At 32.2% G+C, this 25,609-nt stretch overlaps 3 protein-coding genes across 3 annotated transcripts; 1 reads left to right on the top strand and 2 right to left on the bottom strand.

The window, feature by feature from the left end:
- The first annotated feature begins 1,606 nt into the window (after window positions 1-1,606).
- Window positions 1,607-4,593, top strand: LOC9303551 (mitochondrial carrier protein MTM1). The gene is made up of 10 exons (XM_002869484.2): window positions 1,607-2,348; window positions 2,445-2,534; window positions 2,637-2,765; window positions 2,906-2,965; window positions 3,045-3,215; window positions 3,360-3,462; window positions 3,683-3,774; window positions 3,892-4,041; window positions 4,119-4,177; window positions 4,275-4,593. The coding sequence occupies exons 1-10, from the start codon at window positions 2,079-2,081 to the stop codon at window positions 4,402-4,404; spliced, it is 1,254 nt and encodes a 417-aa protein (XP_002869530.1). The 5' UTR covers window positions 1,607-2,078; the 3' UTR covers window positions 4,405-4,593.
- A 10,867-nt stretch (window positions 4,594-15,460) lies between these two features.
- Window positions 15,461-16,945, bottom strand: LOC9303550 (ethylene-responsive transcription factor CRF4). The gene has a single exon (XM_002867432.2). The coding sequence runs from the start codon at window positions 16,676-16,678 to the stop codon at window positions 15,671-15,673; it is 1,008 nt and encodes a 335-aa protein (XP_002867478.1). The 5' UTR covers window positions 16,679-16,945; the 3' UTR covers window positions 15,461-15,670.
- A 6,609-nt stretch (window positions 16,946-23,554) lies between these two features.
- On the bottom strand, window positions 23,555-25,133 carry LOC9303549 (SUMO-conjugating enzyme UBC9). Its single transcript, XM_002867431.2, has 5 exons — window positions 25,023-25,133; window positions 24,837-24,935; window positions 24,287-24,414; window positions 23,989-24,093; window positions 23,555-23,887 (listed from the first exon to the last, which is right to left on the bottom strand). Exons 2-5 carry the CDS (start codon window positions 24,904-24,906, stop codon window positions 23,744-23,746), a joined length of 447 nt encoding a protein of 148 aa, XP_002867477.1. The 5' UTR covers window positions 24,907-24,935; window positions 25,023-25,133; the 3' UTR covers window positions 23,555-23,743.
- Between the last annotated feature and the right edge of the window lie 476 nt (window positions 25,134-25,609).

The following is a 25,609-nucleotide window of genomic DNA, read 5'->3' as shown; positions in this document are numbered from 1 at the left end:
CAAAAATGTCTTTTTTGGCTGTCTATTTTTAAAAATATACTCGTTTTTATGTACAAAATAACTAAATTACCCTTCTTTTAATAAAATATATCACAAATATATAAGAAAATATAACAAAATTAGGTCCACAAAATACAAAATATTTTTTGGTGGGAAAAGTGATCCCGCAATTTTTCCCGCCAAAACACTTGTAAAAACTTGTAAAACCTTTAAAATACCTTGTAAAATTTTCCCGTAATATTTTTTCCCGCCAAAAATTTGTTTTTGCGGGATAAGTGATTCCGCAATTTTTTTGGCGTTAAATTTTTGGCGGGAAAAATTTACAAGGTATTTTAAAGGTTTTTTACAGGGTATTTATAAGGTTTTACAATATATTTTAAAAGGTTTTACAACGTATTTATAAGGTAATTATAAGATATTATAAGATTTTACAAGCTATTTTATAAAGTTTTACAAGTTATAAGGTTTTACAAGTTTTTTATATGGTTTTACAAGTTATAAATACCTTATAAAACCTTATAAGTACCTTGTAAAACCTTTTAAAATACATTGTAAAACCTTACAAAACACTTGTAAATACTCTGTAAAACCTTTAAAATACCTTGTAAATTTTTTCCGCCAAAAAAACTGCGGAATCACTTTTCCCGCAAAAAAAAAATTTTGGCGGGAAAATTTTACAAGGTATGTTAAAAGTTTTTACAAGTGTTTTGGCGGGAAAATTACGGGATCACTTTTCCTGCCAAAAAATATTTTGTATTTTGTGGACCTAATTTTGTTTCAAATAAGGGTAAAATGGTCATTAAAAATTAAAAGAAGGCAAACTTAAAAATGGACTCTCAAAGGGGACATTTTTGAAAAAGGTATTGAAAAAGGGGCATTTTTAACAATTTCTCTATTTTAATCGCATTATTTTGATATTTGATATTGGTCTTTTTATTTAACATAATTAGGTTCAAAAGACATTTAATATTGAATTTCATATGAGAAAATAAAATAAATTGTATGCACTACTAATCAACAAATTATATATTTATGTCCATATTTTGTGTTGTTATCCAATGTGAAACTAAATCCCTTTATAATTTAACCACCAAAATTATTAAACATAAACTTTAAATTAAAACAACACCACATAAACTTTAAATATTTTCAAATCAATGAAAATCGAATGACCGACTTATTGAAAGAAAAACACAGGATTTGAGTCAGTACACAAACTAGTAACGAGGTGTACAAGGTGGAATCATAGACACGTGTCTTGACACTCGTAAGGCCTCTTCACCACCAAATTACTTCCATAACAAAAGAATTATATTATTGTGGAGCCCCAAAAGATCGAAAATTCTAATTCAATGGCCTTCGTGAAGACCGTACTTGCTGACCAAGCAAAAAGGACCGGCTCCGTCTTTACCTAATTCCGCTTCACAACGTGCTATCCATGGGTTGAATATTCAACTGGTTTAACCAAACCGAACAAACCGAGACGTACTTTGTGGACACTTTGACACGTGGATCGCCACTCTTTAGCCCTCTTCACCACCAACTTAAAAAGAAAAAAAGAGCATATGTTGTGGAGCCCCTTACTTAATCGAAATTTCTTATTCAATGGCATTCGTTAAGACCGTGTGTTGTGTTTAGTTTTTTGTCCACGAAAATTAGACCGTCTCTGTTTTTTTTGGCTCGTTTCGATATGAAAGCGTGGCTATAATTATTGGTTAAATACACGATTGGGGTTTAACCAAACCGAAGTCGACGTCTCGGTTTGTTCGGTTAAGATTAGGCCTTGTAGAACATTCCAAAACGCCGCGTCAAAGCTTTTAGGGTTAGTTTCTGCTGTGTGGTTACCCACTCAAGTCTCCAGTGTTCCTCTGTGGCTCTGGTTTGCCCTATTCTTCCCTTCCCCTCCTCTCTCTTGTTTTTTCCCTCTTCTCCAAGGAATCTGGAAAAAAATTAAACCTTTTTTTTCTAAATCCCTGGAAATCAGAAAATTTCCTATTGAGAAACCATAGATTCGATTCAAGCCTTTGATTGAATCAAAATATCTGTTTTACCAAGAATTCGGGTAAAAAAAAAGTTAAATGGTTGAAGCAGAGCGCGCGGAGAATAGTTGGATTGCTTCGGAAATGTCGTCGTCGTCGTCTCCGGCGGCAATAGAAAGCCGTGATTTTTCGATCATTGATTCGACTAATGGTGGAATAAGAGATGTGAGCGGATTTGGTATAGCTTCTCGGCCTCAGTTGGAGAAGGGTTTGTCGGAAAACAATATAGGGTTCACGGAAAGAGTTTTCTCTGCCGCCGGAGCTGCGGTTTTGTCCGCTGTTACTTTAAATCCTCTAGACGTTGTCAAGGTAGGAGATTTCTATTCTTGTGTTAATTAATTCGCCGAAAAACTATGTTTTTACCTGCGAGGGATTTAATGTTTATACTGTGATTTTGTTTATCAGACTCGATTGCAAGCTCAAGCCGCCGGAATGTCTTACTCTCACCCACTCAGTAACTCCATTGGACGCATGGCATTTTTTGGACCAAACATGGTATGTCTCTGAAATTTTTGTTTCGTACGAGTGTTGTTTTAAAGGTGAATACTTTCTACATTTTCACTGCTCAGTTATGTAATCAATGCATTTTGGGTTCAGATGTTTGCAGACTTGAGATGTTCTCCTTCATGTTCACGCGCTGGTGTTCAAGGTACTGTTTCTATTTGCCCACCGGATTGTTTCCAGTACAAAGGAACTTTTGATGTCTTCACCAAGATCATACGACAGGTGAGCTTGTCTTTTCATCTTGTTGATAGTCTCACAGTGTTAAGAAGATGATAATTAGCTGTTTCTTTTGTGTGTATGTGGCATGCTTTTTAGCTAGAAACTTCCTATTTTTCTATATCCTAACGCAAGAACTGATGCAGGAGGGTCTAGCACGCCTGTGGAGAGGGACTAATGCTGGTCTTGCCCTAGCTGTGCCCATGGTATGCTCTTTTGTTTACATTTGCGGGATTCGTTTGCTTGGATAGTCTATGGATTAGTAAACTCTCAAGTTTTGCACAGGTTGGGATATATCTCCCATTCTATGATATGTTTCGCAACCGATTGGAAGAATTATCTCGGGAGAAAGCTCCTGCTATGACATTTTGTGTGCCTACTGTGGCAGGGTCCTTAGCGCGGTCCTTAGCTTGTACAGTGTGCTATCCTATTGATCTTGCAAGAACGCGTATGCAGGTATTGGCTTGTACTTCTTCTGTGTGTGTGTATTCTTGTAACTCTAGATGTGTGTTATGCTTTTTTCAGTGAGATCTTTCTTTTTTTGTAGTACTCTTTCTGTGACTCGCTATTCATATTCTATTTACTGTTTTTTCTAAGTAGGCATTCAAAGAAGCAAAAGCTGGTGTGAAGCCTCCGGGAGTTTTTAAAACTCTAGTTGGTGTATTCTCTGAAGTCAGGACAGCAAATAACCTTGAAAGTAGTTGTAAGTTTCTTTTTCCTTCTTCTCAAGCCACAGAAATGATGATAATTTGATATCTGAAGTCATAATCTCCAACGCATGTATAATCAAGTAGAGTTTACCCTCTCTTATGCATAGCACTTAATTAGCAATCACAACCCAAGATGCATGCATGTGGACAATGACACAAAGAGGCAGGGATTTGTTTTTGTTTAGTCTTTGATATACATCTTTCCTGTGACAGTGCACAACTATCGTGTTCTCTGGAGAGGTTTGGGTGCACAGCTTGCCCGTGATGTTCCATTTTCAGCAATCTGCTGGTCGACCCTCGAGCCAGTAAGATCTTTGACATGTTTTAGGCGTTTTACAATGCGGAGAGTTTTTTAAGGCAGTTTATGCCAAATACATTAACGTAAATTAAGTGAATTGCTTTGACCATCCCCTTTGATACAGATAAAAAAGAGGCTTCTTGGAGTTGCGGGCAATGACACAAATCTTCTTGGTGTTTTCGGTGCAACCTTTTCTGCTGGTTTTATAGCTGGAAGTATCGCTGCTGCTTCTACTTGTCCTCTTGACGTTGCAAGAACAAGAAGACAGATAGAGGTTTGTTTGCTTTCCTCCAGAAACTTGTCTGTTTACTTGTGACACCATACTCAATGTTTCTCCCTTCATTAATTCAGAAGGACCCTGGTAGGGCATTGATAATGACGACACGACAGACACTAATAGAGGTTTGGAGGTATGTATATGCATATTTGAAAGATTCCATTTTTCGTTTGTTAAAAGCTCTGTGTTTGTATTGAAACTAAGACATAACAAGAAATACTTGCACACAGGGATGGAGGGATGAGAGGCCTGTTCATGGGAATGGGTCCACGAGTGGCGCGTGCAGGACCGTCTGTAGGGATAGTGGTTTCCTTCTACGAAGTGGTCAAGTATGTTCTGCATCGCCATGCTTCATCATGACCAGCAAAATCACTAATCTCCTACACATGGATGTGGATACGGCTTTAGGTTGTAGCTTTTTTTTTTTTAATTAACAGAATAAGTTAAACAGGCTCAGTTCTCCAAGCCCTTGTTTCATCCTTTTATGAGCCGGAATTTTGTTCAGTTATTAAATACCGGCTGTTTAAATGTTTAATCCGGTTTATGTCGGCTCGATCTTGCATCGACTTAGGTTGGCTTACTACTGGTTAAGTAATTAATTTGAAGTGAATCACAAAGAAGAAGAGATGGAGAATTTAGGGATGAGATAAGTGAATGCAGAAGCCACCAGCATTAGCACTCACGCTCCTGGTTCACCTCATCTACATATGGTTTTGAAAAGAAAAGAAACCTTGCACAACAACTAAAACTAGTACGTGGACTCAAGACCAAAAAAAACTTGCACAACAATACTTAATCGGGAAAAATGTCATTTTATTTCCCAACTTTCAAAAAGTGGTCAATCAATACGTTAACTTCATATGTGGCTATTTAAAACATGAAATAAACGTTGACTAACGTTTGAGACATAGAAATTCATTGACCAGGCCAAAATAGACATGCCGTTATCAGTCGTTAACGGAACCTCTAACGCCCGTTATCACCCGTAACGACTCTGTTAATCAACTTTCAAAATGTGGTCATTTTAAACATCAACTTCATATGTGGCCATTCAAAACATGAACTAATCGTTGACTAACATTTGAAACATTAGAATTCGTTGACCAGGCCAAAATAGACATGTCGTCATCATTCATTAACAGAACCTATAACATCCGTTATCACCCGTTAACGACTCTGTTAGTATGTCCAAAATTTTTTTTCCCAAATGAAAACACCAAATCCCCAAATCTATTTCTACAACAGCTCAACAAGATGAATAATCATATTATCTCTATCTCCATTTCAGAAAAGCTACATTTAGTTAGTCCTATGATGGGTCTACAAGTTTGCTTCCATGATTCCTTTTTAGATTTAAAACAAATATATAAACGATGTTTGCTTCCAATTACTGGCTCTACGATTGTCTCTATATCAAACCATGTCCTTGGATTATGCTTTAAACAAAAAATTTGTCCTGATTTTCTCTCGATTATTTTCAAAACGACGTCGTTTTGGACATACTAACAGAGTCGTTAACGGGTGATAACGGATGTTATAGGTTCTGTTAACGAATGATGACGACATGGCTATTTTGGTTTGGTCAACGAATTCTAATGTTTCAAATGTTAGTCAACGATTAGTTCATGTTTTGAATGACCACATATGAAGTTGATGTTTAAAATGGCCACAATTTGAAAGTTGATTAACAGAGTCGTTACGGGTGATAACGGGCGTTAGAGGTTCCGTTAACGACTGATAACGATATGTCTATTTTGGCCTGGTCAACGAATTTCCATGTCTCAAACGTTAGTCAACGTCTATTTCCATGTCCCTTTTTTGAAAGTTGGGAGATAAAACGACATTTTTCCCATACTTAATCCGGGTTTATAATTCAAATTATGGGTAATTGGATTATATAAAATTAAATATAATTAAATTTTAAATTTTGGGTAATTCACCTAATTATAATTATATATTTTGGTACGAAATTTCCAAATTGACCTCCATGTCATGCCATAATTTTATGTCTTTGACCCCATTCATATTTATTTTTTCATTCAACATTAATTTCCTTTCCATGTTTGTTTTGTGTTTTCCTAAAAAAATGAATACAAATCTCTAATAGCTTCTCAAATACTGATTTTGTTTTCTTCTTTCCTGTTTTTTTCGAAATTGTTTCTACATATATTTATGTAAAAGATCATAAATCAAGATAAATACAAAAACTATTTAATTTCCACAATATACTATAGATTCTAAAAAAAATGAGAATAAAAATTACTTAACAGAACAGAAAATAAATTAAAAAGTCCAACTACATATATCTTTTTTGGGAAATTGTTAAAAATATCTTTTTTGGTGTGTCCCCCTTTTCAAAAATGCCCCTTTTAGATGTCCATTTTCAAAAATGCCCCTTTTTAAATCTGAAATTTTTATAAAGTTTTATTAGGTTTATAAGGTACTTATGGATTATAACTACTACTTGAAGACTCGATCCAAGTATTTATAAGATTTTATAAGGTGTTTTTATAAGTTTTACAAGTTATTTTAAAGGATTTTAAAGGTTTTTCAAAGGTTTTACAAGATATGTTAAAGGTTTTTAAAGGTATTTAAAATACATTTATAAGGTATTTATAAAGTATTTATAAGATTTTAGATACATAGAAAATGTAGTTTGTGTATGTTTTAATAATATTACATACATATTTGGGAAAATCTTATATTTTTAAGAGCATTTTTTATAAGGTTTTTAAAAAGGGGTATTTTTGAAAAGTGGCATTTTTGCAAAAGCCCCATCTTTTTTTTTAAAAGTGAGCACTTTAAATACTACATATAAATTTATATTAAGAAAACTAGATTTAGTTTTATTTTAGGTGAGGAAAAAATCTTCTCTAGGCCTTTTAAACAAAAAATTATACTTTTAAATACTAATGTAATATATTAAAAATGAGAATATGAATTACTTACTAGAACAGAAAATAAAAGAAAATTTTGAACTACATTTATATTTTTTTTTTAAAAGTGAGCACGTCAAATACTACATATAGATTTCTATTAAGAAAACTAGATTTAGTTTTATTTTAGGTGAGGAAAAAATCTTCTCTAGGCCATTTAAACAAAAAATTATACCTTAAATATTTATATAATATATATATATAAGCAAAACATAATAATATAGTCAAAATAACAAAGAAATAACAAATATATAAATTATATGTTGAAATTTATGACATTAACTTAAATAGATATTTATTGTCATTAATTTAGTTGTTTTACTACTTCAATTTTATTCATTTTTACTAAACTGATTTTGGTTATTATTAACTTAAATATCAACTAATAACAATAGATATATGCTTCGCCCTGGGCTCGGATGGAAGAAGTGAAGCTACTTTGGGAGAGCTTTCCATGCTGGGAGGTGCACCTATCTCGAGCTCCAGCGGCGTGATATCCATCGACATTGTTGAGTGGATGTCACATGTTGACTAGTATTACAACTCTCGACCGTGGAACGGTGATTCTAGTATCTGGTTTCGAAGAATGGTGAATCATAGCGTTTTGCAAAAGAAATCGAAGACGCAATCTCAAATTTACTATTTGTGGGTGTTTACGTAAAACGTAACGTTTCATGTTGGAAAAGAATTAACGAAGAGGAAGTCTCTAAGAGAGAGAGAGACTTCACTTTACCAATTCGAAATTCTAGGGTTTTATAATGTTTGAAGATTTCACAAAATTCTTTTTCCTTGTGTGTCTTAAACATAAAATGCAAGGAAATCATAATAGTGCGTTTTAGTTTTTCATATTTGAGAAGGCTCTCATGGCATGCCCAAATCACATTAGAACGATTGATATCTTTTTGGTAGGATTAGAACGATTTATATCTTGTTTTACCATTTGGATATTTCTTGATAATAAGAATCTTTTTCTTTTGTCAAAGGATAATAAGAATCAATTTGTATGTTTAGTTTAGTGGCAGTAAAATAGATCCAGCTATTTGACAATTTGATTTATGAAACTTAAATCCTTATGTACATTTTCGTCTTCATCTTTCTTCTTAAAAGAGTTTTATCTTTTGCTAGGTTATCCACCTAAACAAATACAAAATGTTTTACATTTAAATAAGCACTAGATCATGACCCGTACGTACGTGCGGGGTTTCATATTTTTTAAAAAGTTCTAACAAATTTTAATTCAATATAAATTATTTCGTTGTTTTTATGATATATATTTTAGTGTATTAGATTTGGATTCACACGTACGTGTAGAGATATTTTTATAGAAATTGTTATATAGATTTTAAAAATATAAAATATTTTGTTGTGTTAGTGAACTTTATAATAGTACAAATAATATAAAATTAGAGTAATAAACGAAATTCAGTTGCGTTAGTGCATAGTTATATTTTAAGATCCGGACCTACACGTACGTGCGAAATTATATTTAAGATAAAACTAAGATATAATTTAGTTGCAAAAGTTAAATGATGTTACTTTTTTATTTTCTAAACTAATCAAAACATTTCTAATAGTTTGATTACATGTGTTAAATAGGATATAGATTCGGTTTGAGTTTGGTTATTTCATGTATATTAGCTAGGCGTAACTATTTTAGAACGGAAAACATATCCCGTCCTATATATGTCATAAATTTTTGGTCCCATAACCCGTCTTATATACGTGAAATAAAAATATGACAGTCCAGTATCCGGCATAAATAGAAATATGTGTAACTGAAAACGTACATACAGGGTTATGTATGTAAACAAATTTATTTTATATAGTGCTCATAACCTGAACTCATACCAATTGGGTATTTAGTTTGATTTTTAATTTATGTTCCCCTCTCATTCCGTCTCGTAATTCTTATTCTCATTTCATTCCATTAAAATCATGTTCCAAATTCTTATTTGCGTATTTTTAAATACCATATACATACTGTGAGTTTTGTAGATTAATATATATGCTGCTAAAGTTACAAATATATTTTAACAAATTTATTAATGTTTCTTTCCTTAGCTAAATTTTGCATATTCTTCTTTTTATTGTTTAATCATAATTAATTTGATTTTTGGACTAAAAATAAAAATTTGAGATACATTTTTAAAAGGGATATATTATTGCTGCATAATTTGTTTTGAATTCAAAATATATAATTAGTTTACATTATTTGAAAACTGTGTGCAATATATTAGGGATTTATTTAAGGAACATCCGGTTGAAAAACAAAAAATAAAACGCAAAATAATTTAGAAATTAATAGATACAATCTATTGTTAGATATTTATCAAACTTGCTTTAAACGAAGGCTATAATGATAATTACTTTAAATTTATTATTATTTGAGTTTATTTCATCATAAATATAAAGAGTTGTTAATACCTAAAATTGTATTTTAGAAATTGTGAAATTATTTTAAAATTTGTGAAAATATTATAACAAAACTGAATCTTAAAATATTTGTATTTAATTTTCTTACAAAATTTTAAAGTCCTCCATTGATAAATCTTTTAAGTGAAAGAAGTTTTAATTTAACCGTTTTCTCTCTCGTTTCGGCGATTCCTCCAAAGCCACCTTTTCAGGCAAAACCGCTTCGTTATTCTTCGATCTCGGCCGGCGTCGGCTTCTCTGGCGTCGGTCGGATCCTTCTTCTATTTGCGTTAGTTTTCAAGTTTCTTGTTCTGTATATATCAATAACATCGGCAAAGTGATTCTTATGGCTATCCGATTTCTGTTATTGATTCAATATCTCATCGTCTTTCTCTCGTGTCGAGAGTTCGTATTTCCGATCAAAATCCGGCAATGGTGTAGGAACAATATCGGTGTCTTTCCGCTGAGGATAAATCCAGGCAGCTTCCTTTGTTTCAATTCAGATTCCTTTGGTCTCCAACACCATCGAGACCATGACCATGACTTCAATTTCTCTAAATCGATAAAGGATTTTCAAACCCAGATATGGGATCCAGGAGATCTGAATTTCAAAATTGAAGGTGGTGGAATATTGAAGTCGTGTATACGGAAGTCATATATATGGAAGTCCAAACTATGTACTACTAGTCATATATACGGAAGTCATGTGATGCTCGTGTTGGAGATTGGTATCTCATTTATGCCTTGCTCAAAGAGATTAATAATTCTCTGCATCGGTGCTATGATTCTTTTTCCTTTGTTGTTTATTTCTTTTAGTATCAAGGAAACATTGCTGCAATTCAAAACTAGAGATATCAACATTGGTTTTGATGATGTGAGATCACTTCTCCAATCTAACCAATTTGTTGCTCCCGTTCATGCTTATATTGTTTATGTGATGGAATTATGGCTGCACCAATTTGGCTTATGTTGGATGGAGATGTTGAGGTTTTGTGTGGTTTTGATCAAATATTGGCGACAAAATTTGATTAGTATTGAGCAGATTTGGTGGATGAGAGATGCATCGGCGATGTTTAGATGGGAACCTATTAACACGAGAGGGTCGGGTACTTGGCATAATACAATAAAACTATATGTGGTTTTGTTGAAGAGAGTTACAGAGACGTCAAAATATTTTATAAAGACCTTGGTACGGAAGATTTGGTGCCACCGTGTCTACATTTCAGAATTAGTTCTGGGCACATCGGGTTTAATGCTACGTTTTGTTAAAAAAAGTTTCAGCCACAAGTTGCTACATACAAATCGTAACAAAGAAAATCAAATATGAAGTTGGACAATAACCGATCTTATGATTGGTTAGCGAGTAAGACTAGTCTACGGAAAGCATCGTCAAACTCCCTTCTGCTGTATTTATCTTAGTGTATGGCACATACATTTGCGTATGTAATAACTGTGTTACAGTAATTCTGTATATGTCTTTGTAATAACTCTTTGATCTTAATGAAGTTTGATTTTGCCGAAAAAAAAAAAAAAAAATCTTTTAAATGATAGTGTTTTTAATTTTGAATTAAAATGATATTATTTTTCTTTTTATTTTTGATATAGAATAGTCTATTAAAATTTGTTTTATTTTTGAATTAAAATCTTAGTTAGATATCAAATCTTAGTTTTTCAATTCCTATTAGTTAACAATTTTTAAAAAAATAATTTCAAATTTTCGTTTATAATTAATAAGAGAGAGAAAATTAGTTTATTTTTTTGGAAATTAATAATTATTTAAAAGAATTAAACTATTTTTTATTTAATAAATTAATTTTGTGATTACTATTATACCCTTAATGAAGTTATTTAAAAACACTAAAAACCAATGGTATTTTTTATCCAATGCTTCCCAATTAATAATATAGATTTTGCATAGATTTAAATGTAATTTTTTTATTTTGTATTTGTTTAGGTAGATACTCTAACAAGAGATCTATTAAAAATGCTTATTTAAATCATATCTAGTGGGTGCACCAAAAAGAAGAAGCATATATATTGTTATTAGTAGAAGTTTAAGTTATTAACAACCAAAAACGATTTAGTAAAATGAATAAAACTAAAGTAGTAAAACAAGTTAATTAATGACAATAAATATCTATTTAAGTTAATGGCTTAAAATTCAACATATAATTTATATATTTGTCATTTGTTTGTTATTTTGACTATATTAATATGTTTTGCTTATATTTTACTTATTTTTTGCTCATTTTTGGCAATATTTTTCTAAACCATCATTAATTATTCTATTGTCATTTTCTGTATAAATTTTGTATTTGTAATAATCTAGTGAATTAGTATTGTAGAAGTAATTTGTAAGAAAAGTAAAAAAATTTGTTTATCTAGAGTTTTTTTTTTTTTTTCTCCTTACTTTCACCTTTGGAATTTGACACTTTCTCCGCTAGAAACAAAAATCTTAGTTATGAATATAAGTCTTCGTTTGTGGGAAATTAATGTATGTTTTTCCACGTAAAAATGGTTGATGATGTCCAGGCCCGGCCCGCGACCCATTTCCAAGATACATGGGTATTGGGCCTCAAAAATTTTGAAGATTTTTAGTAACAAAATTAGGCCCTAATTTTTTTTGTTATCGCATAAGTAGGCCCCAGTTTTTTTGAAAGTTTTAGATTTTATCCCAAATTTTAAATTTATCTATTTATTATTGTAAAAATAGACTTCATTTTTCTAAAGTTTTAAGAGTTGATCTCAAATTTTAACTTCTATCGATAAAACCCACAAAAAAAATATTATTTTGTATGAGCTTCATATTTATCAGGGCCGGCACTGACTATGTCATCAACTTTTCTCCGACACTGACCTATTTTGTAGTATTTTCTAATAGATTTCTTCTACTTTTCTTTTATTAGTCCTTTCGGATATCAACCGACAGACATTTAAGAAAGAAAATAGGCGATTTCTTATTGTCAACATTAAAATAGGAGACTTCTAATACCTTTGATGCATAAATAAACTAGAACATGATTAAAGAGTTAGAACATAGTTGAGGCAATACGAAGTAGGGAAAAAATAGTAACACATCTCAAACAGTAACAACATTTTAACTAGATTAATCATGATGTTCTGAATTTAAAATTTTGGTAGCGACATACAATGCTGCAAACCACTGAGGATTCGATAAAGATTTACGCACTACCATAGTGAACACATTTCCGAATTTGATTTTTTTTTATATTGACATCTGACAACAAATTTTTTTTTTTGAATAAAATATAAATTGATTCGAAAAAAATGTTTTTACATTAAGTGCTGCATTTGGTTAATGATTTGCATACAATTTTTCTAAAATCCTACCTCATCGTAGTGTTTATCTTGAAGCAAACCAAGCTTTCATGCCATTCAACATACCTTCTATTTGACAACAATTACTATGTTGGATAAGAAAAGAGAAAAATGTGTAATCTTGCATTTAAAGTTTGTAAAACCAAACAAAACACTAAGCTTTAGTATTTCAAACCTTTTTATGTGGCCACTTTGTAAATGAATATTACTTTTTTAGAATTGAGAAACACCTGACCAATGTAATTATCTGTTATAGTTTACAAAGAAAAAATACTATAGTTAGTCATCTTGCATATATGTCTACGAAAGGTAAAATTCTTTTTCTATATATACTTCACTCAATAATTTTCAAAATGGGTATGGGTTCATTGATCGTAAAGTTGAAGAAGTCTTTTTAATCCACATTTTCTCCAGAAGAAAAGGGACTTGTAGATGTCTATTTTAAAAATTTCTTATTGTTTGTACACATAAATCATATATTTAAAACCAAAAACAAAAATATATATATATATGGATTTGACTCCAATATGATTTCAGTGAAACCAATCGGGCACATAGACGGTAGACGAAATCCAAACGACCAATAAAAACGTTTAGCTTTTTGTTTGTTTGTGTATATATTAACTATTTGGTATAAAAAAATAAACATAAACAAACCACAAATGTGGTCACCAAACAAATATGTGTGTATGAGTTCAAACATCGTAATTATAATGGTACAAGTCAACATGTGGCGAGGCGCTTATTTCTTACACTAGTGCAACATTTCGTACTCATTCATATGGTTTGGGACATAATTATTTCAACCTTTTGCTTCTCCCTTCTGATGTTCCGCATTTGTTATGATTTGGTTGTTAGGAATGTACATTAGAAAGAAATTTAGGTATTGGATTTAATATCTTGAGGACATGAATAATTTATTTACCGTAAACCTTTATCCCATTTAAATATTTTGATACTAATAAATTGATCCACCCCTCCACCTATTTATTTATATATATACTAGATTTTAACCCGCGGTGTACCGCGGGATGATTTAATTTTAAAATTAGTATAAAAATATTTTGTAAATTGTATCTCCTTATAACATATTTATTTATATTATAGTTTACAATTGTTATTAAGTAACGGTATACCACGAGTCCACGAGATAATTATTAATAAACTGAGGATTTAACCCGTATTAAAGCAGTATATAAATATTGATTCAAATTCGTCCGCCATATAAATCATTTCCGAAATATAACCCGTTCCGTAATTTCTTAACCCGTCATGTGATTTGTATTAAAAAAAAAGGATTAAATCCGTATTGAAGCGGCGGATTAATGATATTTTAATCTTTTTATTATTGTTGATTCAAAAACCCGTCCTGCCAAACCCATCCCGCCAAAAAACTCATTTATTTTATTAATGTTCTTATTTATGATATGATTCTGAATCATTGTCTAAATATTTTAATCGATGTAGAACGTTGAACACACATTTTCGTCAATTGGATAATATATGTCCGTTTTTAAAATTTCGAATCACAGTATATGCAGAAAAAAAATTGAATTTTTTTTTTACTTTATGTATTATATGATGATTCAAAACAGTTAAAAACAAATCAAACAAAAATGATAGGAGAATCATAATTATAAATCTTAATCAAATCTTCTAAAAATCTAAATTATGAAATATGGAATATCCGGTGTATGAGTTGAGTTAAATATAACCCGACCCAACAAATTTTTTGTGAAGGAATTTTTAAAATGGGTCGGATATCCGATATACCCGAAAGCTTTTTTACCCACCCGTCACAAAAAGTGCTGCGATTATACTAGTATAGATATATATATATATATACTTTCATCGAAAAATTAATTTTCAAGAAAGCGGGAAAATATGGGGATGTGTCTTTAGTCAAGTGGTTAAGTCCATTTGACTCCGCTTTTCCCACCGGAGTTCGACTCCACTAAGTCGCGTTACCCCGCCTAGTAGGGATTGGCTATGGATCGGGATTTGTCGATCTAAAGTTGTCAAAAAAAAAAAAAGCGGAAAAATATTTTAGTAGTTACAAATAATATTGAAGTTCAGAACAATATCTTTCAAGATTTAAACAAAATTCAATTGTTGAATGAAACCGAAATTTTTAAGATACGGGAAAATATTTCGTATCTATAAATGGAAGCTATTCTAGTTGGGCTTTCATTGCATTTGAACATTATTCTACTTTTTTTTATATATAAAATCAGATGACAAAAAAAAAAGAACATTATTCTACTTTCACTTAAGGAAATATTTACCCTTTTTGTCTATAAGAAAATATATATATAAGGACAACCAGAAAGTGTCGAATTATTCATAATATATTTGATTAAGAATCAGTCAATATTAATTTAAGAAAAATCAAATCTAGTAAGTAGTAACAATATATTTTAGTCAAAGTTTTATTCTTAGAAATTTCATACCTGAAAAGGATAATATCCAAATGGATTTATTTTCTTTAGCGTCAGAACACAAAACCCACTTTTTTTATAGAGAGAAAGGTAAAAAGAGCACCGACTGACTTAGACCTGACCCAAAAGCCACTTGCTCCACCGGTAACTACCGTGATTTGCGCCTCCTCGTGTGGTCTCTCTCGCCAAAGAGAATTTTAGTCTCGCTTTTTTTAATCAAAACTCATTTACAAAAAAATTAAACACGTTCGTGCAACTCAAAGAAATGGACAAGAATAACAACAATAAAACTAATACTAAATTAATGAGTTTATTGTTTTCCCAATATTTCTCCAAAACTGTTTTACAAGCCGACGATAACATTAAATTACTTCTTAACAAAATCATAAAACACCCAAAAAATAAAAAGAAAAAAACAAAATCTTATCAAAACTCCATACAAAATTTGACTCACACCGGCGATATTTGCAACCAAACCGGTGTTTTGTTATGGCAAAAATATCACACAAGTAAAAGATCGGATATCAAAGAATCATCAAGATCGTTGAACATTGAACCAATCTCTTTGATATCGGAAGAGTCGTTGTCTTCTGTGTTGTTGTTATCAAACAACATAAGGTCGTTGAACAAATCATTCTCTGTTTGAATAGGAGACATAGGTTGATCGAAGATGGAGATGTCTGGTAGTGATTCATTGAAATAGTTGTCGAGAAATGGAATGTCCAATGGAAATGAATCATCAATATTGTTATTACCTTCTCCAAGGTGCCAGCTTATTGGTTCTTGTTCTGGTTCAAGAAACTCTTGTTTAACCGGTTTGATAAGATTATCGATTGGCTCCTCCGAGACATATGTTTGGTACTTAAGAACCGATGTCGGAGATGATAGATGTTGAGAGTCGTCCATTGATTCTGATATCGAAACCGACATGTTGCTCTCCGGTTCTTGCTCTGGTTCCGGTTCGGGTTCTGGTTCTGGTTCTGGTGGTACGGTGAAGTTGGTAAGAGCATCAGGGCCACGAAGTTTGATTGCTGCGTTGTCGTAGACGACGGCAGCTTCCTCCGCTGTTGCAAAAGTACCGAGCCATATTCTCCGGCGTTGCTCAGGATCACGAATCTCCGCCGCCCATTTTCCCCATGGTCGCTGTCTCACGCCGCGGTACTTCTTCTGGTTTTGGCCAGAAACAGAGGGCTTTTGAACCGTAGAATCAACGGTGAGTCTTTTCCGGTCCTTCATCGGAGAAGCAGAGACGTCGCCGGAGGAGGAGCTAGGCTCGAGTCTGATCTCGTTAATCAATCTCTTGACACGTCTTCTAGGGAACAAAAACTCCTCCTCGTCGCTTGATGAATCAGTGGCGTCACGATCCGTCATAGACACCCGAACCAACCTCGCCGAGTCACGACCACTGGTCTTCTTCTCCAGAGAAGACTTTTTAGTGTACTTTCTGATAACAGTCTTGTGCTCTGTGTACTTCACTGGTCTAAGATCCATATACTCATCCATCAACATCCCTCCTTTCACCTATTATTTTAAACAGAGAGATTCTGGTGAAAAAAAAAAACAGAGATTCTGGTGAAAATTATCAGAGATTTGGAGAAAGAGAATGAGAGGAAAAGGTATAAAAAAGAAAGAGAAAGAGAGACTGTTAAGTTTAAAGTGAGAAGATTCAGAAGTCACTGTTAAATCCTACTTTATAGGATCTTTCGGGCTTTAGCCATATTTGGTATATATAAAATTAATAAATAGAAAAAAAATATTTTTATATTATTTTGCTTTTATATACTTATTTCCATTTTTTTTCTTAATGTGAAGATTCAAATTCACTTTTGAAATATATACTTTTACCGTTTCACAAAAATATACTGAATCAGTTTAACGTTTTTTTAACATTTTTCACACCGCCTAACACATTTTAATATACAGACAAAATTATCAATTCAAGTTTATCAGTTTTTTCAAAGTGACCAGAAAAATATAAAACAAACAAAAAAAATTCTGTGAAACATAAAAATTTTACATGATATTTTAGTAGCCATTATTGGTAACTATAATAAGTAATAAGTAAAAAAAATATAATAAGTACTTGTTTCTTTTTTTGGTTTTTAAACATTCACAATTCGTCTCTTCCTAGTGATATATTAGCCACAAATTTTGATACAGAGAGAGTGATTTACCAAACGAGACGCCGCATTCATATAAGCAAATAGAATCATGACACGTGTAAAAATAAGATATTTTTCCTCTATAAGATGACTATCTTTCTGCTGAGTCAGCAGCGCGTGGCCTATAGTCTCGAAATCTACGATGCATATCACGTGACCCTAAGATACCCGACCCGGTTTTTAAATTCTTTTTTAACTGTTTCCATTTTTTCTTTTATCTTTTAATTTTTTGAATTTTACTTGAAGATTATAAAAATATTTTTGTATAAAAAACCATGACTTCACTAGGTTTGACCGACATCTGTAGCGAGTCCCTTTAGCTGTTTCGTCCCATGCATTCATTTCTTATGAACAACCTGTCACGTGATGTGTTTTTCTAAAGTGCTTATTCAACAGTAAAAATTACTATTTTGAGTAAATGATATTATTATTTTTAATTATAACTAATAGGAAGAGGAGAGAAGTAAAACTAAAATTTTAAAATAAATAACTAAATAATTAAATAATATAAAAATTAGTTTTTTTTTTTATTTTATGTGCAAAATCTAAAACATCAAATTTTATTGAATAAGAAAAAATCCCAAACCATCAAATTATTAAAAACAGAGGGAATATATAGTAATTCCGACCAGTGCAAAAAGGGAATCAATCTTTATTTTCTTTTATTATATGATTCTACTTCCTCTCTTGTTCAATATTTTAAGGAAAAACTGTTACAAATTATTCAGTAAAATCTTATCGTTTCCAGTTGAGAGAAGTAACGTGGTGGGCAACCTAGGATTTGGCGCTAATTTTTTATATTTTCATTCAAATTTTTGATAAAACTAAAGTCCAATGATTTTTTGTTTTTACCTAAATTAAAATCCAGCGATGAAGTGACATTATTCTATGTTTCTGATAGTGAAATACGAAATGCGATTTTTAAAAGGTTTGATAGAACTGTGTAAAGGTTTGATAGAGCTTCAACTATTTAAGCTTTTAAAGCTCTCTTTCCTTTCTTTCTATATTAGATTTATTCCGCGATGTATCAATGTACGTGCTGACTGTCTTGCAAAAAAAGCAAGGACAAGAGGTTCTCTATTTTCCCATGTAAGCACATCGGCTCCGGATTGGTTCTCTCTAGAAGAAAGTCTCCGTCCGATAACTTAATAAAATGGGTTTTGACGAAAAAAAAAAAAAAAAAAGATAGAACTGTGTAAAGATGAATATTTTATTTTTTGTGAACATTTTATTTATCTGAGAAACGTATTTTTTACATTGAGATTGTTAACTTTCTTGTTTTAATTAGGGGTGAGCACTTCGGTTTAATGTCAATCAAACATTAGGTGTTCATTTTAATTATATTTTAATATAAATATATATCACACTGTATTAATCTTCGCAGGAGTGTCAACACAGTAACTTGACCTGATATGAGTCTGAATAATCCAATTTTGTTTTTTTTTAGTTAAAATAAAATTTCAAACAGTTCAAGTTTTGTAATTTTGTGTCGATATATGTCATCTCAGACCGAGTTCTGATTTAGTTATAGGGTTGGCAAAGCCAATATGAAAATTACAAGTCATGATGAAACCAAAGTATAAAAACAAGAGAATTTTTTTTGTCAGGTTAGTCGGACGAGCAGCACGATAGGACTAACTAGAAGCAGTCCAAAACATGATTGAAGAGACATGAAATCTTGTGATCAGATCTGGCCGATAAACCTAAGAAGTAAAATTATTAAATTTTTACGTCGCAGAACAAGAACAAGACATTAGATTCCAGTTCTAATTGACGCCTCTACGTCATTGTCATATTTTCAACCTTTGATTATTTGTACAATAGCTGAAATGAAATTATATATTTAGTAAATGATATATAGTTCAAACAATGAGTATATCATCCACAAATAATGTTGTAGATAAAAGAGAAACCGATAGAGTAGATCGCTTAAGAAAGGTCGTGTGAGAGAAGCCAAGGTCGATTTGATTCTGAAAATCCAAAGTGGGAAGAAGAGAGAGACATGGAGAATCCTTTGGATTGACAAAAGACAAACCCCGAGGTTTAGTGCAGTGTTCTTGGCCACTGTCCTATATTGAGCCAAGTGACCAATCCCCGTATATTTTATATGCGTCTATTACTATACGAACCATATTATAATACGTACATGTGTGTTACTAAAAACGACAATTAAGTGACTACATTGAAATTTAGACAGACTGAATCTTGTTTTAGGCTCGGCTTGACCACTTTCTATTTTGGAGCGATAACAACTTCTAACCAATGACTTTTAGTAACTACTGGTTTCAAGTATTATACCCAACCCAATATTTATAACTTTTTGATATTAAAATCTTTTTTTGCCGTTCACCATTAATCGGTGACATGTGACAATAAAAAGAAGATTGCGTTACAGATTTTGTTCAAAGCTAATAAAATGTGTGCATAACGTATCCATCTACGGTTATGAACGAAGAATCCAAATAGAAGAAAGAAACGAGACTTGGTACAAAATAAATTTTAAGGACAAAGATCCATTCTAAAAAGAAGGGCCACCCCTCAAAATAGCAAAACGTTGATAGCTTTATCACCATTAGTTATATAGTATTAATTTGATGTGCGTTACGTTGGTCTTGGTGCATAGCTTTAAATTAATGCTGAGCTCGAACTTTGATGGACAAATAAAGACTAGAGAAGGTCACCGCTTGAGTAATTACTTCTCATAACCAAGTTTACGATAATATAAAAAATTAACGTGTGAGTTTTGAGTTTTCCCAAGGTAATAGTATATCTTGGAGCAGAAGCTACATGGTCGCGCGACTCGTGTGTACTACTCAAGTCATTCTCGTGGACAGTCTTAGTTTACAAGCAAGAAATGTTGGTCTTATATATCTAATAAAAATGTATATAGCTTGCATTAAAAAAAAAAGAACACGAACATAAAATTCATCTAACTGTTTGTTTTTTTTGACGTCTAGATTTATTATTTATTGCAAATTATGAGAACTGTTACATAGACGATTCTACAACGGACAATTCCTTCCGACCCTTATTAGATCCACGACAGACGACACTTCCTTCTCCATGCTCTTGACGGACACCTTCAATGATCCACGACCAACGACACTTCTCTCTCTGCGTAGAATCCTAGCGAACGGCTATAATTGTACTTCGCTGGAGATCTCATGCACACTTGCCTCCTTTAATCTGCAAATTTATTAATAAATCATAATATCTGGGACTCGAACCCCAGACCACTTGGTGTAGAAACATTAGTTAACCCTTGGTCAACCAATGGGCCAAGGTGGCTTCCACATCATCATCATCTAACTGTTTGTAATAAATATATTTAGTAGTTCATTATAGGAATATATATGTAAATCAATATAGCTAAAAACTATATAGCTTATTAAAGTATAAAGAAATTATGAGAATTTTGTAAAATAGCCTAAATTATTATAGATTTTTGAAAAACACATATACCTTGAAAACTAAATGTTTTTAAAAATAATTTATCGAAGTACGTACCATTAATAATACCTTGTATACATATATCAAATCACTTTTCTATGTGTAATTTATATTTCAAAAATTATCAAAAATATAATTTCAGAGACAATCATTAAAAATTAATAATTATCTGTAGAAATAAGTGTATTGAATTATTGACCATTTGAGCTAAGCTCTACCTGACTAGCGTTGATAAGAATACCATGTGAACTGAACCCAAAAGGAAACTAAAAGTTAAATCAATTTGTTTAGGATCTGGTTCCATGACTCATCTCCTTCACTCCACTTGTCTTGAGACCGCTGGAGTGTCCACTGTAATTTTAAGTCTTCTTCAAGGCAAATTGTTTGGTTTAAGAGATGTGAGTTATCATTCATTGCAATATTAACATTAATGAATGGTAATTAATGCCACTATTAAGTGGAGGCCACCAAAGGTTACGATTCTCTAATTTACTAAAGACAAAACGGGAGATCTCTAAACTCAGGCTGTAACTAAGTTTCCTTTTTTCAGTTCTAATTTAATAATGAACCTGTCGTTAACCATGCTCTCTTGGGCACGACCTCTCTCTCCCATAATTAAAAACATTTTTTTGAATTAAGTTATGGAGACTTTGAATATAGATTAAAGTTAGTCCAGTCACTGACACATGCAGTGACATAGTATAAGTTTTCGAGGATATATAGCAAGTAAACCCTTCTGTCGTTAGACGTAGAAAATTTAATTATGGTAGTGATTCTTAGATAATACTATATTCTTTAGTATTCCCTAGAAAAAACGGTCCATGCTAGAAATGATCGTGTAATGTTTATTTGGGTTGCACTTTAACAAAAAAAATGGTTATAATTTGGGTTGCAACGGATGTTAGTCTGCCTTTAATTCTGGAAGCTGATTTTCTGGTTTCTTATAATAATTTTTCGTATTTTTGGTACATGAAACATTGCCGTTGGTAGGTTAGTGTATTTGATAATTCTTAGTGGGATTAGACGTGAATCTCTTCTTTTTTTTGTGTGTGTAATAGTACTCCAATTTGTGAGATACTTTTTAGAAAATCTGTTGAAAAAAAAAAAAAAAAAAAAAAAAAATTGTTGAATCATGTAAAAGGTCGAAACTAGTGAAAAAACAAATGCAAATGGTAGGATAACTTTATATAACTCTAATTTTTTACGGTTTTTATCATACATTTACTCTTCGTCTGTTTTGGCGTTGTTTTATCTGCAGAACTTATACCTCACGAACATATGCAAGATGCATATATGGTTAGATACAGAAAGTTTTCTTGCTTTTTTTTGTTTTCTAATATGTTTAGAAATCATTAAATATCGTACGTATGAGTATTCGTATACGAATATATAAATGGTTTATGTAGTAGAAATACCTAACAGTACACATTAATGTGGCGCCCCTACGTAGAAAAAAATATCCGTTCACTAAAGTGTTATGCTATTAGGTTTTACTTTATAAACAATTTGGTTTTATACTTTCATATATTAATATACTTTGCATAGATATATTTTACAATTACAGATTAACATAGAACTATTATGAAGTAAAAGACAAGATTATTCAATGCAACCGCTAACCCACACTAAGACCATATATGATGCTGATTTTACATGTGCATCAAGTGACTAGTGGTAGTTTAAATGCTTTAGAAGGAAATATACCATTCAGTTCTATAATTTAATTTAATTTACTTACAAGTTTTATCAGTATTCAGTAGTAGTGCTCGAGTAGTGAAACACACACATTTAAAAACTTTTTTTAGCATGGGACCAAATTATTTAGGTTTAAAATCCATGATTGTAACATAAACTTTTCATTTTTAATGAATATTAACATTCTTAGCAAAAAAAAAAAAAAACTTATTCGAATGGACTTGGAAGCCTCGGTAAACACAAAATCAAAATATATAGAAATAGAAGTGCTGGAGGTTCGAGAAAGAAAATAAACTTTGATTTAAACCTAAAAATAATAAAGGCTATAGAAGAGAAAAGATTTTGAAAGACGAACCTGAATTGATTATAGATAAAAGCGGCGACTAGCACTTCCATTAAGCAGAATATGCATTCGTAACATTTTTTTTGATAAATCCTTAACAAACTAACGTGAAATCATAAATCATAACCTTAATCTCAACATGATAAGCCCTGATTACTGCTTTAAAACCTCGCCAACCTCATAAACTCCAAGCCTTAACAACCACATGTGTCCATCGAAGAGGAATCTAATTCGTGGGATAAACATTTTGTTAAACTATACTATACTCCGTCACTGAAACTGGACCTTGAACACTAAAGTGCCATATTAATTGGGTTATACTTATACCATCAAAAATAGCCTTTTTCAAGGGTCTTTATGCCATAATGTATAGTAGCACTCAAGGCTAAACCCGTTTGAGTATATTATTTGGGGAAAAGGTGGTTTTAGTAGTTTTCATATTTTTTTTGTTTTCAAATCTTAAATTGTTTAAACTTTAAAGGATTTGGATACTTTTTACCATTAATTAAATTGTTCCACATGGATCACAATTTTTAAGTTTTTTAACGAATGAACAACCTTACTCTTAGGGCCATAAACCATTTACATAAATCAATGTCAATTCCAAAATGAAAATATTACTTATGTTTACGAAAACGAAAAGGCTTACGATTCTAATTTGGGCTTTGGACAGAATTAAACCCAAAAGAATATCAGCCATGATAAACAAATAACACAGAGACGCATCACACAATAAAGAAAAAGCAGATGGGATGATGATTTACGTTTTATAATTCCAATGAATGGAATAAAATGGAGATCATATGATTTCTTACTGATCCTGTCTTCACAAATTTTATAAGACAGACAAGTCTATAAAAGATGATTACATAGAAATGAGAAGAGTTTAATTATTAGGGCTCTTCCTCAAGGACAGTATCTGTGTCAGCCCATGGCATACTTTTGGGTCCAGGTCCGAGCAGTGGACTCGTACTTGTTCTTGTCTGTCTTGTACATGTGAGCTATCTCAGGGACCAAAGGATCATCCGGGTTTGGATCCGTTAACAAAGAACAGATAGATAGCAGCACCTGTTGCATCACACATATCAGTAAATTGAAGTCACATGGAGAGTAAAACTGCAAAATTATAGTTCTCGTATGATGAAAATGAGGAAGAACAAAAAGAAAACCTTGGAAATTGTCAGAGCAGGACTCCACTGCTCTTTCAAGATGTCGAGACAGATGCTCCCATTGCTATTAATGTTTGGATGGAACACCTTCGTCCTAAAAGCCACCTACATTTTGTCACACCATACAATAGAGCAATGAAATCAAGAAACCACATAGAAGAACATGCAATGCAACCATAGCGGACAATTGAACTCGAAACGAAAATATGATGGAAGATATTAGCAACAGAACAATGATGGCTGAAGTAAAGTTCGAAACTTTTTCGAAAAAGAAGCAGCTATTAAGAGTTGAATATACCTTAGGAGGCTTAAAAGGGTAATCTGGAGGGAAATGGATGGTTACAAGGAAAACTCCTCCAGAATAAGGGCTTTCCGATGGACCCATTATCGTAGCCTGCCAATGAAACATGTCTTCCGCAACGGGTCCTGTCAAAATTTAACCAAAACTTCAATATCAAACCAAGAAAAGCAACAACAAGCAGATGAGAAGTTGGTTAAAGGGGCAAAATTAGAAGAGAACAACAGAGTTTTTTTTCATTTTAAGATCTCATCCCAGATATTCACAAAATGAAACCAGATCTATCAACGAATCAAAACAAGCTTGAACCTTGACTATGATTCATTCCCAGGAAAATCACAAACAGGTGTTACTATGAATCAGAAATTATGAATTGCAGCTGAATTACCTAAAATCAGGGATAATTAGATCTAAACTAACGAGAGATCAATACTAAACCGTCGTACACACAAAAAAACCAGCTCAAAAGAAGATCAAAACCAACGATCTATCAACAATCAGCAATCAGCAACACAATTATTGAATTAAACCGACTTAAAAAAAGGGGTACCTGCGCTACATGAAGTAGGAGGATCCTTCTGCAGATCCTTCAATTCCTTCAAAATCCGTTTCGATGCCATATCCAAAATCCAATTGAAGGGTCTGCAATCTAAAACCAATCCAAGTGTTAGATGGAAAAGAAAAAAACAGAACCCAGAAATATATATAACGACGGGAAGAAAATCCAAAATCATACCTGCGAATTCACGTTTCTCGTTTCGGTTTTGGTTCTTCGAATGTTGGAGAAGAAAGGGTGGGGAACGGAAGAGGAGAAGAAGAAGTTGGAATGTTGTGTGGTCGCGACCACAATAAATAGGGTGCGGAGAGATTCTGGTTCGTTGATTAGTGGACTCTCTCTGCGTTTTAGATTCCTTTATTTTAAAAAATTAAAAATTTCACTTTTTTGGGTGGGCCTAACTTAGCGTTCTACCTACGGCATATAAAAAACGCGGTTGTTCGTATCATCATCATCATGTGGCGCCGATGGTTTTCATTCGCGTCGAAGCGTCGTCGTTTTAAGTGGTTTATTCAAAAGTCGTATGATCGGACGGCTGAGAGTTTTGTAGGACGAATCATTTGACGCCATTTGAATGAATTTACTTTTGCTTTCAAGATTGACCATGTGAAGATATCAAACGTGTTTTGAAGGATGTTATTACATGATTTTGACTTTTTGTATAACCCTTTACGGTGATATATGTGACAAGATGATTCGTTTTGGTTGTGTAGCTATAGTATAAATATGGAGAATGGATTAACATTACTATTTAAGTATGTACAATC

The sequence above is a fragment of the Arabidopsis lyrata genome, assembly GCF_000004255.2.
Source record: "Arabidopsis lyrata subsp. lyrata unplaced genomic scaffold ARALYscaffold_7, whole genome shotgun sequence".
NCBI classification, from domain to species: Eukaryota; Viridiplantae; Streptophyta; class Magnoliopsida; order Brassicales; family Brassicaceae; genus Arabidopsis; species Arabidopsis lyrata.
This window is presented reverse-complemented; position numbering and strand designations above follow the sequence as displayed.